Source organism: Oxyura jamaicensis, chromosome 4, assembly GCF_011077185.1.
Source record: "Oxyura jamaicensis isolate SHBP4307 breed ruddy duck chromosome 4, BPBGC_Ojam_1.0, whole genome shotgun sequence".
Classification (NCBI taxonomy): Eukaryota; Metazoa; Chordata; class Aves; order Anseriformes; family Anatidae; genus Oxyura; species Oxyura jamaicensis.
The window spans coordinates 46,001,560-46,021,101 of record NC_048896.1 but is presented as its reverse complement, the minus strand read 5'-3'; the positions used below and the strand labels follow the sequence as shown (position 1 = coordinate 46,021,101).

At 41.0% G+C, this 19,542-nt stretch overlaps 1 protein-coding gene across 2 annotated transcripts in view; it reads left to right on the top strand.

The window, feature by feature from the left end:
* TET2 (tet methylcytosine dioxygenase 2) overlaps positions 1-16,474 on the top strand; it is a 72,866-nt gene extending 56,392 nt beyond the window's left edge. For both annotated transcript variants that reach the window (XM_035325540.1, XM_035325541.1), the window contains exons 4-10: positions 1,435-1,528; positions 2,664-2,872; positions 3,662-3,812; positions 5,970-6,059; positions 8,608-8,745; positions 10,099-10,459; positions 11,752-16,474. In XM_035325540.1, the coding sequence (XP_035181431.1) occupies positions 1,435-1,528; positions 2,664-2,872; positions 3,662-3,812; positions 5,970-6,059; positions 8,608-8,745; positions 10,099-10,459; positions 11,752-13,157 (2,449 nt within the window). In that variant the 3' untranslated portion in view covers positions 13,158-16,474. The remainder of the gene's footprint in view (positions 1-1,434; positions 1,529-2,663; positions 2,873-3,661; positions 3,813-5,969; positions 6,060-8,607; positions 8,746-10,098; positions 10,460-11,751) is intronic.
* The last annotated feature ends 3,068 nt before the right edge of the window (positions 16,475-19,542 follow it).

Genomic DNA, 19,542 nt, shown 5'->3' with positions numbered 1-19,542 from the left:
TAATTAAAGAAACAAATGTATATATACTAACATCCAAGACTAAGTAGGAAAAATTGATCTAACAGTTGCCTGCAGAACATGTGTAGTACGACCTGATTTTATTTGTATAATTTCCTGTGACACTGAAATTTCACAATGAGATCACATCTAAAAATAAGTATTTTTCATTTCCTGTACACGACAGAAGTTTTAAATACAAGTAATTTGCTCTTAAATATGTCACCAAGATTTTAGTGCAAAAACAAGAGGGATGAAAGGTCAAAAGTTCTCAAAGCAGCTTTAAATGGCTGTGTAACACAAAGGAACTATCTTGATTGCTCCATAGGTAACAGGCAAAAAGCAGGAACATTGTGACTTAGTCCCCATGCTTGGTTATATATATAAAAAAAAGCAACACCAATGAGAGCAGCAGATTCAAGAAAGGCAGCTGGAGGTGGAATTTGCCCGGTCCCTGAAACGCAGCCAAGTCAGCACGGAAGCTGGATCTGCAACTTTGCAGCCACTGAGGTCTCTAACACACAGGCTTTGAGCAGCAGCCTCACCTCAGCCCCGGCATGCTCTTGGCTCAGCAGGTGGGCACCCCCAGCTGCAGCAGCCCTGGGGCGAGAATAAGCTCAGAAAAAGCTCAACATGTCTGATGCTTACTGTTAATTCAGACTCGCTTCACTTAGCATTTGCCATTTATTTCTACCTGGTCCGTCAGAGGACGTAGGAATTGGATCTCATTTGTTCTGAACAGCTTTGGGGCTCAGTTCTGCCCTTACTGCATTGTCACCTCGACTGAACGCTACAGCAGGAGTCGAGCTTGCCTGCCTTTATCCCAGAAAGACACACACAAATGGCATCATTTGAGGGCACCTCATGATCCTAATTCAGTATAGAAGTCTGGCAGAAGTAAATAAGTAACAATTTATGACCGGATGATAAAGTAAAGGAAATAGATATGAAGCAAATTAATCATGGCTTAACTGATTCACACTGTATCTAACCCAGAAACAAGCACAGAAAATTAATAGAGTGACTACTGCATGCCAGCTGTTCCATGACAACTTCTTTATATAAATTTCAGAGTGATAACTTAAAATTTAACCCAGAAATTAAAGAAAAATGTAGGTTTCCTTCCCAAAACAGAGAGACCTCGAGTCCACTTTTCAAAATGTCGTTTATAACAACTTCTCTAGAGAAACAGTTTGGGGATATTAATGTGTTACGGATAATTTTCACTCCGCTGTGATGTATTAAAGCCATTTGCCTCTTTTAACATATTAATTCAGCACCATAATAAAATCAGCTAGATAAACTGCATTGCACACCCTTCCCTGTAACTCATAGTATTTATTTTTTAAGATAAGACTGGTGAATGTACTCCATCGTTTAAGTGTTTGTGCAGAACCAAATGAATCTGCTTATTGTACGTGTTTTTGTTTGTTTAAGATTTGGACAGAAGGGTAAAGCTATAAGGATTGAGAGGGTTGTCTACACTGGGAAAGAAGGCAAAAGTTCTCAAGGATGTCCTATTGCTAAATGGGTAAGTGATGTCCACAAACGTTAATGCTAATCTAGGTCAGTGTGATGGTTCCTGTACGCAGCCAGCAGTGACGTCCTTCTTTTAGTTGACACTGGGGAACTTAAAATAGCTCACCACAGGACGCCCGCAGCCCGCTCCCACCGCTGTCTCTCACACTGCATTTACTTGAGCTGCATGGAAAACAGCAAGAATAAAATTTGGCCTAAAGGTATGAAAACCTGAGAAGGAAGGCAGTTAAACTTAGATTAAGATCCATGACTCCAGCCATTCTCTCTGCTGTTTAATTTTACCTACAAATATGTGCAGTAAGTACACCATGGTGATGTTTTTAAAATGCACTCCCAGTTGGAGAGAGGTATTAGTACACCCTCTTAGCAAACACTGCCTTACTTTGGCACAAAGTACTGAGTGGTTTGGGTAGGCTGGGGAAAGACAGGATGAGGAAAAACTGATATATGATTATAAGTGTTTATGCATGCCAGACAGCACCTTTGTACAGAAATACCCACAGTAGCACAAGCACTGAGAAGCAGGGACACTCTTACTTGAGCCATGTACTGCTTTCCTCTCATTGCCATGATGTTTCTGTGAGTCAGGGCGGGCAAGGCCACAAAACAGAGTGGCTGGTGACAAGTTTAGCTGTTTAAGCATGGTAGGAAAAGTGAGAGAGCTCCCTTGTCAAGCTATTGAGTCTCTTCCTCAGCTGCCTTCCATTCCCCGCATGGCTTCTGCATAAAGTGCAGGTGTCCAGCAGCCAGCTCTGCACAGGTAGGCACCTCACTGCTCCCTTCCTTTTGCCTCCTAATCCAGCTTGGTCACTCTTACCATAGTGCAGACTCAGGAGAATATTTCTGCTAAATCAGAGCATGGGGGATACCGTGCAAAGCTGGTGTCCACTGCCATGCCATCAGTCAAGACACTTATAGCTTCATTAAAGGGAAGGGGTTCATGCCCTGGCCCCTATCAGCAGAGGGGAAAAATGGTGCGAGTTGCCAGAAACAAAGAGGAAGAGAGAAATAGAAGTAACCTCCTCCCACGCACACTAGTACTGAGGTTTCCTATTCTCTTACTCTTCACATTAAGAAATGCATTGCTTGTGTTGGGGCTCCGGGGGTGTGTGTTGCTGTGCATGCAGGTAGTCCGCAGAAGCAGTCAGGAAGAAAAGCTACTCTGCTTGGTGCGCGAGCGAGCGGGCCACACGTGCGAGACAGCAGTGATTGTGATTCTCATCCTGGTCTGGGAGGGAATCCCGACAAGCCTGGCCGACAAGCTGTATTCTGAACTCACCGACACCCTGAGAAAGTACGGCACGCTTACGAACCGGCGGTGTGCCCTAAACGAAGAGTAAGTGACACAAAGGGTTTGCTTCAGCTGGGGACCTGGCATCTTCACTTGCTCTTTTCCCATAAACACACATACCTTCCAAACCGTTTCAGACAGTCGGAAAACCCACAAACCTTTTGAGGAGAGCAAAGCAAATGTTTTTAAAAAGTAGGGAAAAAAACATCTTCCCAGAGTTGTGAAGCCTTGCTGCGTATTTAAAGGAAGATGATTTAAAAAAAGATCGCAGCTGGGCCCAGGAAAGCAGACAACTTGAAATGAAAACTAGGTGCACTAAATCATACCGTATGCCTACAGAAGCTAGTCTGAATCTCAAGAAATTACACTCTTTTTTCCATGTCTTTCTGACAGCAAAGAACATTTCGATCAAAATAACTTAGCTATCACTGCATTTTACATGCTTTGGCTTCGTGGGTACAGTCGTATTTCGGAAATCTTTGCCAAATGCTTGTCAGAGAGCTCCACAGTCTTGCAGTGGCAGCAGCATACGCCCTTCCAGGTACCGTTAGTGAACTACCTGTGAAGGCTCCTTGCAGACATACACTCCTTTGAGCTAACCCAGGTTTCTCAGATAAATATAGGCAACTTGCTTTCCAACCACGCAACTACTTGTTGCGATAAATTCCTGTTACAATGCGTATGACTCCCTCTTCCATTTCCTCATTATTTACCGATGGAAGAAGATCCAGGACTGGTGGTTCCCTACATCCCTGGCAGAACACTGACACTCGCTGTAGGAGCACCCCAGGGTGCCCCGTCTGCTGCTAACAGCCGTGTTCTCTTTTTCTTTAGACGGACCTGTGCATGTCAAGGGCTGGACCCTGAAACTTGTGGTGCTTCATTTTCCTTTGGTTGCTCCTGGAGCATGTACTACAATGGTTGTAAGTTTGCCAGAAGCAAGATTCCAAGAAAGTTTAAGCTGATGGGGGATGATCCGAAAGAGGTTGGTGTCCTTTTCTAAAATGAAAATGTGCCTCATTCGCAAGGAAATGTTTTCTGTCACTCTGCAAGTAAGAGATCCAGTGCAAGAGAGCAAGGGGGCAGAGCCCTGCTTGAATCGCACGCATATAGGGCCATTAAATAACTGCCAGTCAGAGCTGATTGATTCCAGTCACTGAGCCAGCTGAATTGACTGTCCAAATTCTGACAGCTGGTAAAAGCCCTGAGACTTGAAACCATATTTGCAGGCTTTCACAATTAGAAGAAAGGGCACAGCCTGAATAATTGTGCCAGTATTAGGCCTACAATCAGGCATTCCCCCGTGGCAAAGCGGAAGGTTTACCAGCTGAAGGCATAAAACGTTGCATCTGGGAACCAGAGCAGACTGCATGGAGACTAATGTGGCGAAACTCTGAGAGTACAATAGGGATAAGAGCATAGGAAGCCTTGTTCTGCATACAGTCTTGCCCCACTGATAGTTTCCAGACCGGGCTCTGTGTTACAGCAAACTGGCAACCATTTAAAATGAGTCAGAGTAAAACAGCACTGACCTTAGCTTGGACACAGGATCTCTCTGAAGGTATGATTGCAGTGAGTCCTGGACACCTCCAGTTATTCGTGTATCTGGGAGGCTCTAATGGCCTAGCTTGGTTTTTGGCATGCACGTGCAAATTTAGTCCCTAGTCTGCTGCTCATATACTCATGCATAGGTCCAGAGCTTTCACTATATTCTGGGATCTTACACAAACCCAAACATTTCTTGTACGTGATCAGAGAGTCAGGCATGCCTGCATGCTATGGCCTGTGCTGAAAATAGCACACTTTATTTAGAATATCAGCATAATTACCATATAGTTTTTCCTCCCTGCAGCTCCTCTGTGTCCCCCAGAATTACAAAATAGCTCTCCTTCAGTCATATTGTGGCACAAAGCCTTCTTTATCATAGCTGCAATCCTAAACCCCCTAAATTTTCTAAGCTGGATACCTGGCCAGAGCTCACCAGGGCACTCTTCCAACGTGCATTCCTGGATTTGCTTCCATGCAAGCCAGAGCTGGGCAGAGAGGATGGTTTTACCCTCCAGTCCTGTTCCCGAAGGCAGGGGCATGCATCCAGACAAGGGTCTCATGGCATAGACTCGTTTTATAGGTGATACAGACAACACAAATAGGATCCTCACCAATAAATGCTCCAAGTTATGCTTACAAATGGTAACCTACAGGCCATACTAAAGGTCACAGCAGGATGTTCTCTGACAATTTCCGTGTCATTTTGGAGTCCCAAATTTCAGTTTTAGGAGGAGATACAAAACTTTAATGTACCAAACATCTCTGCCAAACCCAGAGGTTTTTCACACCTTCATGAAATATGCCAACTCCTAAAAGCAAGTACACTGCTCCATTATGTCACTGTTCTCTGTGTATTTGAAATGAAAAATAAGGGCCCCGTATAAGCAACGTCTTGATTCTGGAATTCTCTTCCTGAGAGGATGGGGAGCAACTCTGGAGTGTGTTACTGGAGTACTTCATTTTTAAAGAGCCCTTCATTTTGAGAGCATGTACATCTCCTTACAGAAAAAAAGAAATGTGGTCACTCCTACCTGCATAGCACCAACTCCTAGGCATGTCCACAATTCTTGATTCCTTAAGGACTGGGGAACTTTCTGAAGTCTGATGTATTACAATAATTTTAAGTTGCTGCATGAAAAGACAATTTAAATGTGTTGAAGTGCTGTTATCACAGTGTGTAAAACCCTTAAATTAGCCAGATTAACTTGATGGAGCATTCAGATATTATTTCTCTCAAGCTTTCTAAAGAGTATTATTTTCCCAAAACTCCAGTAGAGAAAATAACGAGGGTCATCATGCTTGGACCTAAAACATCTTCATATTGAAAACTTATAAATTCTTTTTAATATAAACCAAATTAAGATTATAGTCTGCGATATCCTCTCACAAGGATCACACTACTCTACTATTATGTCTCTTTCAAGGCTGTGAAACAATATAATTAAAAGGAGATTCACAATAGTTATTGTCTAAACCAGAATGACCACGATCTAGACCTTTACATATTTATCACTGCATTTTAACAGACCGTAACTTTTTAAGGCCAAACATACAGTATGGAAATGTCACTGAACTCTATTTCATCTGCTAACAGGAAGAAAAACTAGAGTCCAATTTGCAGAATCTGTCAACCCTGATGGCGCCCACCTACAAGAAGCTTGCACCTGATGCATACAACAACCAGGTACGGTGGGGGAAAGGGAACTGGAACAGTCACACAATCTGATTTTTACCACACTTTCCCAAGTGTTTTATTTTTGAGCCATACCATTCACGTACATTTTGTACCAGCGTTCCTTTGACATCAGGCTAAAGACAAATGGAAATCCTCAATGCCACTTAAAATGCTTTCAAAAGTAAAACTAGCAGAATTTTATCCATTAAATAAAGCTAATCTTTTCACCTACATAAACACAACAACATTACTTCACACTTGAGCAGTAATCCAGCTTTACAACACAAGGCTTCTGGATTTAGAGCGATTCACCAGCCAAACTAGCAAAACAGCCACAGAAATGGTTCAAGACTGGTTAACAGTGTCATTAGGCAGTGAATTATATTGCACTTGAATCTTGAAACTACAGTTCCAGTTCTGCTCTCTCAAGTGACAGTTTTCACCAAAGTGGCCAGTACAGACATGCTTTTAAAACAAAGCTTCATATTTGAACACACTCAGCCCCACATACGCACACAACTGCCTGCACCAGCCTTCTTGCACGAGGAGGGGGTGCGTGCAGCTTTCTGTTGGTCAGCATTCACAGGTGCTAGCACATTCAAAGCTGTATGAGGCTCCCAGGTGTGGCTACCTCTCACCTCTATTCCTTCACCAAACACCTTTCAGATATTTGCATCAAAATTTGACGCCGTACCCTTTGAAATGTGTTAACTATTGGCCTTCGTTTTTGTTGTTCAGGCTTGCTACCATTACAAACACTCACAGAACTTACAGCCTCCTGACTACCAGCACCATTGCAAACTATGACATCTTCTTTCTTTCCTGTTGACAACATTGAGCCCAGTCAAAACACTTGCTGTAGCAATCAGCACAGAACAGATGTTCCACCGTATTGCAAACGCTAAGCTAACATGAAAATGTCCATTTATATTTGCAGTTAAATTCACTCCTTTACTGCATATTTACTAGCAACTAGAAAGGGTAAGCAGGTTTAGTACAGACTGATCCGATTTCACTTACCTGATCAGATAACGCTTGGAGACTCATTATGGAGGAAACTGTGGCTACGTGCCCACTAGCTGTGGTTATCTCTCCAAATATCGTAGAGACATTCTGCAAGAGAAGAAAGGAAGAGGAAGAATTAAAAATGAGGGGGTGGTGAAAAATAAAGTGGTTCTTTGTTTGGGTTGCTTTTCTTTTCTCATAAAAGTTCTTCATGTAAACCATAAGCCTGACACTAGCTGAAAATACATGCTTTTACAAGTTTCAACTTTTATCTTAGATGACAAGCAATGTGTATAGCCTGGCCTATTTCAGGAGTTCCACACAAACCTTGAATTTGTGGGGAAACAGAGATCACGCTACCGTCAGTGTCTTCAAAGGGAGATGAGCAAGACCTAATTTGTATGGCTGCAGTAACAGGTTATGAAAAGCCAAAGCTATAACCAAAGCCAGTCCCCCTTTGAATCATAGAATATCCCAAGCTGCCAGTCCTGAGAAGAGATTCCAAATTCCAAAATTTGTTCTAATCCATGTCGGGACTGCAGCGGCATTAACATCTAGAATTGGAAAGTGTCTGTTTATCCAACTGGACCCAGCAGAACATTTCATAGAACCTTTGCAGCGATACATTTTAAACACACCCTTTAAATCTAACCAAATCATAACGTGGGTAACATTTCAAACCTCCCGCATTGGATTCCAAAGGAGTCTCCATGTTTCAAGTTCTCTTCTGATTTTTTGTTTTTAGATTCCAGTGAAGTAAATATTCCAAATATTAAAAGCAAAATTACCGTGAGCATACTAGACATCTTTTTAGTGATCCTGGATCAAGACTTGGCAAAATTTCTAATTTCTCATTAAGTTAGAATAGGAATTTCAGCAAAGCATTTTACGAATGGGGTTTCGTTTTCGATTTTCTAAATATATTATGAACCTGCCATTTGTGTGAGGCTTGATCTTTCATTACAAAATCCCTTCTTTTTGTGTAAGGTTTATTGTTGCTCTATAAACTCTTTGCAAAGCTCCTTAATAATGAGTACATGTATAGAAAATACTGCCTTGACTGAATTATCATTTTGGTCAGGGGTTAGTGCTGCACTAAAGCTAATGAAATAGGCTTTTATTGTGCCAAAATATTACAAATCAAAAAGCAAATTATTATTTTTCATGAAGTCATTCTGAAGTCAGTTTTCTAAAGTCATTTTCCCTTAATAGCTTGGTATATTTCCAGACTACACAAACACATCACTCTTACAGTGCCAGACACTGAAACCATGCACTGTATTTGTCATCGAAAAACACAAACCGCTGGCAGGGAATCAGAAGTAATATGCACAGAAAAGTATTACTGGCCAGTTTCACGATCACAGTAGAGACAGAAGGTAACAGGAAGAAAGCAGCAAGGAGTGAAGTAGGCATATAAAACTGCCACAAAATTGCTTGATTTTATTTGCCTTTAAGAGCCGTATGTTACCACCCCGAAGATGTTAGGAGACCTGCCTGTTGTTCAGCGCTAAGCCCACGTGTTGCAGTGATACCTGTTGTCTGATTGCAGATCGAGTACGAACACAGAGCACCTGAGTGTCGCCTGGGGTTAAAAGAAGGTCGCCCATTCTCTGGGGTCACTGCCTGCCTGGATTTCTGTGCTCATGCTCACAGAGACTTACACAATATGCAGAACGGGAGTACACTGGTAAGTGAGAGATGCACAGAGCCTCCTTATTCCAGCGCTAATTGCATATAGTTAATTCATTATCTTCAGTCTGTTTAAATTTATAATTGCATAACGTAGATTGCTAAAAAAAGAAACATTAAGCTGTAATTGAGCTAATTTATTACCCCCTACACAATTTTTCATTCAACTAAATGAGACTTATGATGTATTAAAGAAAGGTTTAATATAGAACTGGTAAAAGAGAAACCATGGAGACAATGGAAGGAGGGTTCCAGCAGGGCTGAAACGCCTGTTTCAGCATTCCTGGAACAAAATGATTTATATTTGTTGCCTTGAAATATTTTTATAACTACTTTGGATTATATATCTTCTAATTAAAATAAAAACAGAAACAGACGACTTCTTTCCATAACTTTCTTCAGAGGAGAGTTTAGAAAGTTTAGAAATCCTGCTCGTCCCAAGCAGGATTTCAATAAAGAATAAAGTCCGCAAGCCTTGCCACCCTTAGTAATGTACGTGCTCACTTGACACTTTTCCATTCTGAACTCTTGTGAACACTGCATTTGCAGCAACACTTCTGTACAAGATATCAGAAAAACTAGCCTTTATTCTCTCTCTGTGACAATCCAGTAACAACTAAAATTTGCCCCGTTTCCAGAGTCTGACTTAGTTGAAAAGTCAACCACCACCAATCAAATACGTATTCCTAGCTGAGCTTTCTTCCTAAGATTGGCTGATTCAATGATTCCGCCGCAGAGTATGTCTGTATCAGAATCTTTTTCTCCACTGAGATACTCCCAATGCCTGTGTTAGCTGGAGATAACACAGTGAGCATGCTACAAGACACAACAGGACCCTCCTGAAAACTTCATGCACATTAACATGACTTGCTCCTTTGCAAAGTGCTGGAACCTGCCATTGTAAGGGGGTGTGAAATCCAGTGGCACTACGTTATATTCTTCACTACTTCAAATAGATACCTGGCTAATAATCTATCATAGCAAAATCTTCAGCTGGGTACAAAGTCCCAGATCTCACTGTGTTAGCTCCCTGCCCACGCGGTGCTATGGACCACACAGTTTATTTCACTTTAGGTAATACCCAACTGTACTGCTCCTTTCAGTACAGGTACAAGAAACATAGATGTATATACTTTGTGTTTCTATTTACACTGTCCAACAGAGCAATGGAAGAAATGAAATTGCAGACTTCTTGTGATAATGCTTAAGTTGAGCAGAAACTTAAAGTTTCCAAGCAACTTTCCAGATGCTGACAGTGTCAGGGCAAGGTAAAACACACAAGCTAGTATTTCAGGCAACTTCTTCTCAGACTGGTTTGTGAGAGAGTTACTCTAACACACCTTTCTGTCAGGTTTGCACACTAACTAGAGAAGACAATCGTGAAATTGGCCAAACACCTGAAGATGAGCAGCTCCACGTGCTCCCGTTATACAAAGTCTCTGATGTGGATGAGTTTGGAAGCGCTGAAGGCCAGGAGGAGAAGAAGAGGAATGGCAGCATCCAGGTCCTTACCTCCTTTCGTCGGAAAGTAAGGATGTTAGCAGAGCCAGTTAAGACGTGCCGGCAAAGGAAGCTAGAAGCAAAGAAGGCAGCTGCAGAAAAGCTTTCCTCCTTGGAGAATGGGTCTAGCAAAGCTGAAAGAGAAAAGTCTGCTGCAGCACGCAACAAGCAAGGCAACTCTGAAGCGGCAGGTCATGCAAAGCAGCTAGCAGGTAAACACGTGAATCTGATCAGGATCTTTATCAAGCGGTAAGCTTCCTAGAAACTGAGGCCATTTACAATGAGTCTCAAGAAAACCATTTTTCACAGCACAAGAATGTTTTAAACAAAAAGCAAAGAGAATTCTTTAATGTAAATATCAATATTGTATGTTTATAAATACTAGAATGCCAAATTGTGGTCAACTCTGGAGAAGCAAAAAAAAAACAAAAAAAAAGACATGAGAAATCCATGACTGGATAGCTAACACCTGTAGAAGGCAGGTGCTTCTACAAATTCAGTGTATTGCAAAGTACCTTTAAAAGACTACTGATGCTAGGAGCTATGAAGAGAAGTGTGTGATGTTGCTGCTAAAGAAAAAGTGACTTGCACATGTCTACCACTGTTGCAGAGAACATCATAATCTGAGTGGATTCTAGCCTAGCCTCTTTACCCCTATATATACAAATACTCTGCTTCAAGACCAAAAGCAGAGCAGAGGTTTTTCCATAGCGGAGTAAGAGTTTAAAAACCTATTTAACAATCCCTGGCAGTTCTCATCAGTAGATTTAGAATCCTGGGCAAAGGAGTTCCTCCCTGATGACTATTTTATTGTTACAGCAGCTTCCACAGACAGGAATAAAGCGCTACCTCCAAGGCTGCCCAAAAGGTCACCGAGATACCTATGAATAGAAGTCAGCTGTCCTGTGACCTAGGCTGGGGCTCTAACCATTAAACTGTGCCATTGCACTTTAATGAATGATGGCTTTTCCCTCGTGTCTTCAATTAATCTCACTTGGTACTGACATGTTCTATCAGTGAATGTCACCTTTGTTATTTATTTTTTTAACATAAAGCTAGGGCCATTTTTTTGAGGCAGTTCTATAAATATAGATGTAGCAGAATTTTATTTATTCTTGGGGAAAAGAAGGTCACCTTGTGCGTGGCTTTTTGGGAGCACTTTGATGCTCCATTTCATGGACTACTTAAATGATGATTCAACTCTTTGGACTTTGTGCATGTGACTCTGAACAGATTGCACTGTCCTCTCTTCCCCATTGCTGCTAGCATCTGATCACACTGGATGCAAGCCAAAAAGGAAGAGTAGCCCTTAGTATTTATTCAGCTTCTTAAAGCATGGCATTTGAGATATGAGAAAGGGAACCTCTGTTAATATATCATATGATAGACTTTTCTTAGAAAACTCATAGATATTTATCATGAGGAATCTATAAAGTATGCATTTAAAAAAAAAAAAAAAGGCAGAAGAAAAAGCTTGCTTGTTCTTTTCTTTTCATGTCTACAGATCTTTTACGCCTTTCAGGACCAGCCTCACAACAACAGCAGCAACATCCCCAGCGCACTCTCCCTAACAGCTCTCAGTCAAATCCTATTAACTCTTACTCGGGTTCAGGTTCTGCAAATCTGTATGTAAGGTTGCCTAATCCAGCCGGTGGTTATCCAAGCTCTTCATACACTTCAGATCCCTATGGAGGGTCCGGTCCCATGAACCTTTACACCACCTCATCACAGCCTGCGGGGTCTTATTTGAATTCTTCCAGTCCTATGAACCCTTATTCAGGATCGTTAAGTCAAAATAACCAGTATCCACCCTACCCATGCAATGGAAACATGCCGATGGACAACTGCCCCTCTTACTTGGGCTCCTACCCCTCCCAGCATCAGCACATGGACCTGTATAGCTGTCAGAGCCAAGACCCTATGTCTAAACTAAGCCTGCCACCCATTCAAACATTATACCAGCACAGGTTTGGGAATAACCAGAGTTTTGGTCCCAAATACTTGAATTATGGAAACCAAAATATGCAGGTAGACTCTTACAGTAATTGCACCATTAGACCAAATGTACACCACGTAGGGTCTTTTTCCTCTTACTCCAGCCACGAGGCTGATGGTCATTTTATGGAGGTAGCCTCGAGGTTAAAATCTAATCTGAGTAATCCAAGCATAGACTATGCCTCCATGAATAAAAACACTGAACATCACCATGTGCAACCCCCTCCACATTTAGCACATGACTACCACCCTGCTCCAAATATGTTTAGTGGTCCTCCTAATTCGTTGCACCTCCAAAATAAGGATAGTGAAATGATTTCACATGTAGTTAATGGTTTGTCTAGCATGCTTCCAGGTCAAAATCATGATAGGACTACTCCCCAAGGTGGTTTAGATAAAACCGATGTGCTGAATCCTGAAAAAGCAGAGGATCCTGATGAAGTCTGGTCAGATAGTGAACAGAGCTTCCTGGATCCAGAAATTGGAGGAGTGGCAGTTGCTCCATCTCATGGGTCAATTCTCATAGAGTGTGCAAAGCGTGAGCTCCATGCAACGACCCCCCTAAAAAATCCCAACAGGAACCATCCCACCAGAATATCCCTTGTCTTTTACCAGCACAAGAGTATGAATGAGCCAAAACACGGTCTGGCTCTGTGGGAGGCCAAGATGGCTGAGAAGGCAAGAGAGAAAGAAGAGGAATGTGAAAAATACGGTCCAGACTACGTGCCTCAGAAATCTTATGGCAAAAAAGCAAAGCGGGAGCCTGCTGAGCCACACGAACCCTCGGAGCCAACGTACGTCCGCTTCATCAAGTCTCTTGCACAACGGACGCTGTCGGTCACCACAGACTCCACAGTAACAACATCTCCATATGCCTTTACACGGGTTACAGGGCCTTACAACAGATATATCTAACTTCACACCTTCGTTGGTTACCTCATTTGAAAAAAACAACAACTCATCAGTAGGGTAGTTCTCGTTTAGGTTTTGGGGAAAGCAAGGGTGGAGGAGAAAACAGTGTTTTTGTTAAACTCATCGGTGGAAAAAGCCTCGGCACACCAGCAAAAAGAGGTAATCTCACTAGCGCACTTCTTTTCCACTGGTTTTTAAGTGGTCACAGATGGCATGTAGGAAACAAGACCAAAGCATCCTATGCAAAAACAAAAACAAAACAAAAAGTGTTTCACAATTTACATTTGAAAACACTGGCTCCGTAACTGAAAGAGAGAATCTGCAAATGGATTTTTTTTTTCTTACAGTTTTGCACATCTGTGACCACTTTTAATGTCATTGAGTTTGCATAGTCATGGAACAGGAGCAAAAAAAAAATCCTAAAAAATAATACTGTAGTATTACAACTGCAGGAATCTTAAAATAACATCTGGTGCTGAATCTACGATGTACTGAAATACTGGAATTATGGCTTTTTAACATGCAGTTTTTACTGTAATCTTATTAGTCTCTTGATTTTATTTAACAAAGTAGATACATATAAAACATAATAAATAGACAGCAAAACACTGAATTTGTTTGGATATTCTAAAAACATGGTGCTATCTAAGAGAACGGTGTCTTTATTTTAACAGTCAAGCAGTTAATGCCTTTATAACGATTAAAATGTCAATGATGTATTCAAATGTTCTTCAACAACAGGGAGGACCTTTTCATTCATGTATGTATTGAATTTACCTGGTGTTAAAATAAGCTTACTTTTTAACATATGGGAATTACAAAGACCTCTGGATTTTGCTCATCCAGTCAAGTCCTAGAAAAGGACAATAAAATATAGAGAGAGATATTTTTTTTTAAAATAGTGTTTCAAAAGCACTTTGTCTACCTAAGCTTGGCAACTTGAACAATGCTAAGGTACTAAGACATTAAAAAAAAAAAAAAAAAAGAGTTTACTTTGATTTTAAAATGCAAAGATAATTTTTTTAAAATAAAATTAAAAAAAGCTTTTAAATACTTTTGTTTTAGCCGTGCATCTGCTAGTGGGCTACATATCCATTTTTAATACAGTCAGTTATGGTAAAAATGGGGCTTACTGGATATAAGGGAATACTTTAGTACACAAAACACATGTTTTTCTGGTGCTCATCTCACACAGCTATACTGTAAACTGTTTTCTACAATTATGACAAGTTCATTGCTCAAATATGTACAGTTTTAAGGAAAGAATTTTATATTAACCACAGGTAATAATTAGCAGCATGCGACAGACTACAACTAGTTAGCTTGGGCTTCTGCTGTTTTTAAAGATCTGTATGCTCTTCAACTATTGAATGGCAGACTGCTTTTGTGTTGATAATTATGTACATTGTGGTGTAAGTCATTTCTCGGTGCAAGTGTCCTCTTTTCCAGGAAGATTGAGCAGACCGATGCCTACACAAGATGAATGAAACAGGGTTAGTTCTGTGTGATTCCGTTGATTAAATAGAAAAAAAAAATAGGCAGCTGGCTTGCTGTGGTGGTTTTAAAACATTAATTTCTATTAAAAAAAGCAGGAGAGTTGTATAGTAAATTAAATTGTAAACAAAACTTTTTTTAACGCAATGCTTTAGTATTTTAGTACTGTAAAAATATTAAATCTATATATATTTGGGTTTTGAGCTGAATTCACATCATGGTGCTACTCAGCCTGCTACAAATATATCATAATGTGAGCTAAAAATACATTAAAAGGTTTGAGTGATGTTCCTACTTGTCATATACCTCAACACTAGTTTGGCAATAGGATATTGAACTGAGTGTGAAAGTTTATATATTGTATACCATCTTTTTTCCCCCAATAGCCTTTGAAAAAAAAAAAAAAAAACTCTCTCAATACTTGACATTTTAGCAAGTATAACTTGAACTTCAACTTTTTTTTTTTTTTGGTTCTAAAAATTCAGGGATATTTCAGCTCATGTTCTCCTATGCCAACGTGTCACCTGTGTGTATGTAAAGCTGTTGTAGGTTAAATATATTATTCTTTTTTTTTTTTTCTTTTCTTTTCTTTTTTTTTTCTTCAGGGATTTAATGCTTTTCTTTTGAATCCCTTCTCTCATTTTTCTTGTACATGTATTGATGTAACTAAAACTAATTTTGTAAATTCGTTAGCTCTTTTTATTGTAATGAAAGTGTTTAAGAGATTTAGAATGTTTTGCCTGTTTCAAACGAATAAACAAAAGAAAGTAGAATGCACTGAGCTGATTAAAGGGAAAAATGTAAGGCAGGGGTTTGGCAAGTGACTGTTTGCTAGAGTTTTTCAAGTCACTCTCTAAACAAGGCTTCTTGGATACTGTAATAAATAAAATAAAGTATAAAAAGGTACAGTCTGTACAAGGGCTTCCCTAAACATGCAAACCTCCATGTCCCAGATATATCTTGTGCAATATACTGTAAGATTAAGTTTGGTCAAAAGAAATTTTATCTAACAATCACAACCTAACTCAAGTAAATCAAAGGAGGCCTTTGGGTTTAATGGTCAAATATTTATTATGGCAATTTTGTTTTTTTAATTCTCAGTCTGTGACTTTACCCACTGCATTGAAACAAAAGTTTCGCCTTTTAAAGAAAAATTTAATGATGGTTATGTGTCAGATTAATTAAATCATTACTAGTCTTCATCTTTTGGTGATTATGTTTTAAGTCCTATATTATTCATCTGATCCCCAGTAGACGTTTGGTTAACATGCTGTGCACTGTCATTTGCCAAACTGCTGGCAGCAAGAGCAGGAAGCTTAGTTGGTGAATCAGTTATGTATTGTAAATACCTGAACTGTAATTTTGGTGTACAGAACCCTGCCTCAGTTGGATCGAATGACAAAGCAGACATAAAATGCTTGTATAGGATTATCAGGTTGACTATAGCCATACTTGAAGATGCTTCTGAGTGGTGTCAACTTTACTTGAATGAATTTTTCATCTTGATTGACGCACAGTGGTATAAAGTTCACTTCTAAAGCTAGTGGTTAACTTGTGTAGGAAACTTTAGCAGTTTGACACTAAGGTAATGAACTTCTGTGTGCATTTTCTATGCTTATGTTCTACTTTTTTTTTTTTTTTTTACTTTAGTTTCATTCATTTTCATGAAATGTTTGGTATGTCTATAAAAAGAATCTGAGGATGGTTATAAATACTGTAAGTATTGTAATGTAATGCAGGTTATTTGAAAGCTGTTTATTATTATATCATTCCTGATAACGCTGAGATGTGGGTGTTTTTAATAAAATTTATATTTATTTAATGCACTCTAAGTCTGTCTTGGAGAACCTTGTCATTCCCTGTACCTTTTATCAGTTAGCAACCACAGCAGTGTGCCGAACCCGGACCCCTAGTGCCAGCCACAGGCCAGGAGCCCTGCAGGGACCAGATGACAATTACAGGGCTGGGGAAGCTGCTAGCTGGAGAAATTAAAGCTGTTATGAGAAACAGAGGAAGCTGCATACTTCAGCAGCCTAGAAATTGAGTGCATTGACTGGTGTATGGGGATAAAGCCTTTTCTGAGCTTCAGAAGCAGCAGGAAAGAAGCAGGCCCAGACTTCTCAGCAAAGCATCCACGCACACCGCACTGTTTCAGCCCCCCTCTATCTTCCTCAGCTGAAAAGCTTAAATGAAACACATCATCAGAGACTCCAGACCAGGAGACCCAGACACCATGCTTATTCCTAGGTCTGCTTTGACTCCAGCCTTTAAAGATTTCGAGCACTACTCAGCACAGGCTACTGCTAAATAAAATCTGTGTCTGAAGTGATGGAGGGAGGTGTTTTTAGGGACAGGAAGAGGCTGTAGAGCATCACTGCTGGCTTCTTCCTCATATCTGTGGACACAGATGAATGTGGCATACTCACTGCTGGGATTTGCTTACTGCTCAAGTACCAGCCACAGATACACACCTGGCAGAGGGGAGAGGCAGGACAAGGGGGAGTCTGGGGTTCGGATGGTTTTTTGGGTGTTTATCTCTACCCATTTATGCATTTTTCAGTTGGCTTCTAATTACTCCAAATGTCAGGATGCTCCAGTGGATAGTATTAAGAAACAATAAAATGATAAAATCTCAGGTATAATTTAAATCAAACAATCTAGGGACAAAAAAAAAAAAAAAAAAAAGGCAGTAAGAAACTATGTCTAAATGAATACCAGGACACATGTTCTTGCACTTGCAGGCACTAGACAAAAGCATATTTTCACAGTCCCTTCTTTTAACTTCAAGGGATATCAGGACAGAAACCTGCAATATTCTCTCCTGTGAGAAGAGGCAGAAATTGCTCTCTCTGTGGCTGCGAAACAGTGCTGTGACAATCAGCACTTTGATGCTTTTCAAGGTTGCTTTTTTAAAGACCCCAGGTCTGTTGTCAACCCCGGTTACCCCATCCATCAATGCTAGGCACCCTGGGAAAGCCTCTGTGCTCCGTACATTTATATGGCTAAGTGTCTTGGGGAATCAGTGATTTAAGACTCAGAAAAGCTGTAATGTTCACCCCTGGCTCTCGGCATATTCCCAGATGGGAACATCTCGAGGCAGGCGAACCTACTGCAGCAGCCAAGTGTTGCTTTTTTCTGTGTGCAGGTGCACTTTAATGCATTAGACAGCTGGAACTGACGGATGCACTAGCTTTAACAAAAGGTCTATCACCCCTTAAGCCTTCCCAGGAAAAAGTCCTGCCATTAATGAACGTTCCCACCAGCTGCCTTTTCACATAAGCAGCTCTCTTCAGTGCAGCTCTTGACAGATCTCGCTTCAGAGGTGCTGCTAACAGTGTGTAACCCTCCCTGGTCGAGGCCAAAGTCAAATGGTACCTGCTTAACCACGCTGCTCCCACAAACACACGCTCTCCCCGGCAAAGGGCAGTCTGCTCGTGTCTCAGGTGGCTGTGACCAAGGTACCACCTCTGTCAGTCCCCAGACTGCAGTGACTAGCCCTCAGAAATGAGTTACACCTGGGGGCACACAGCTGAGCATCCAGATCCCACAGGTAGCTCCTGCCTTGCTTTTCCTCCTCTTAGTCTTCTGTTTGGCTGTCTCCTGCCTTGACACCTCAGAGACTCAGAAGATTATATATTTTTTTTTTATGGGAATGACCAAAGTGGCTATGACAAAAGCCAAGCCAGGCATGAACAGACCCCAGGCAAATTTAAGAGCAACACTTGGTTTGCTCAAAGACACAGAAAGGTAGCCAGCATGGAGGAGTGGGGAAGAAACAAACGAAAGGTTTTACCTCTCCTAAATGAATCCTCTTACAAGAGAAGGCATGGATTAAGAATTGGTGGTTTCTCTGCATGCACTTTTTCCACCAGTACTTTAAAATACTAAGTATGACATTTTAAAAAGCCAAATTTCTCATTCAGGTAGGTCTCAAAGCATGGAAACAAGACCTTGGATTTAAAGACACAAACCCTGTGCTTGACACCTCGCCACACAGCAGAGCTTTTAGAAACACACAATTGGTTTGTTATATCTCTGCTCAGAAGAGTACAGCAACATGCCTGCCTATGAAGTTGCAAGGCAGGGATCTTGGTGACTTGCACACTCAGGTGACAAGTGTCACGCCAACCTCACTGAAGCTGGCTGACAGTCCAGCATCCACCAATTTTAATCGTGGTGCTCCCACCACTTCTCAGCAGTAACTCAGTATGCTGTTTAACTGGCGCAGTACCATTTTTTCCTGAAGAACATGCATCTGTCAAATTTCTGTTACACCCAGCTACACTTACCTAGTGTGGATGTAACTAACAATTTTAAGGCATTCAGCAACTGACCATTTTGTCTGAGGACTGACAGACAGCTTTAGCCCCCACTGCTCCCATGAGCTACAGCAACTGTTCTCCCTCCATCACTGCACCAGACGTTCTGTTTTCCAGCTGAGCTTATGTATTAAGTGGGTCCCTTTACTTCAAGCTGTAAATGATTCCCTAAGTTGGTTGAATTAGGGCAAATATTGTACTAGGAGCAATTCTTGAAGAACTCACAGAGAAGTCAATCAGCTCCATGTTTTACTTGTCTCACCTCTGACCTGCAAAGGGAGTAACTGGTATGGATAAGTTAGCACAGAAAGTGCTGCTGATTAAAAATCGTCCTGTTTAGAGGGAGAGGAAAAAAATTGCACTGGAGTAAGAAAGTAACAAAACAGGGAGATAGCTATTACAGACCTACTATCCCGCCATCCTTTCTGATCAACAAACTAAGGCTTGATGCTGCGTGCTTGACTCTCATACTGAGCCCCAAAGCACTCGAGCCCCAAACAGCATGCTCAGTTCAGCCACCCCATTATCAGTGGGGTGCCAGCAGCCCCAATCCATGCACGAGCCCGTGAGCACAA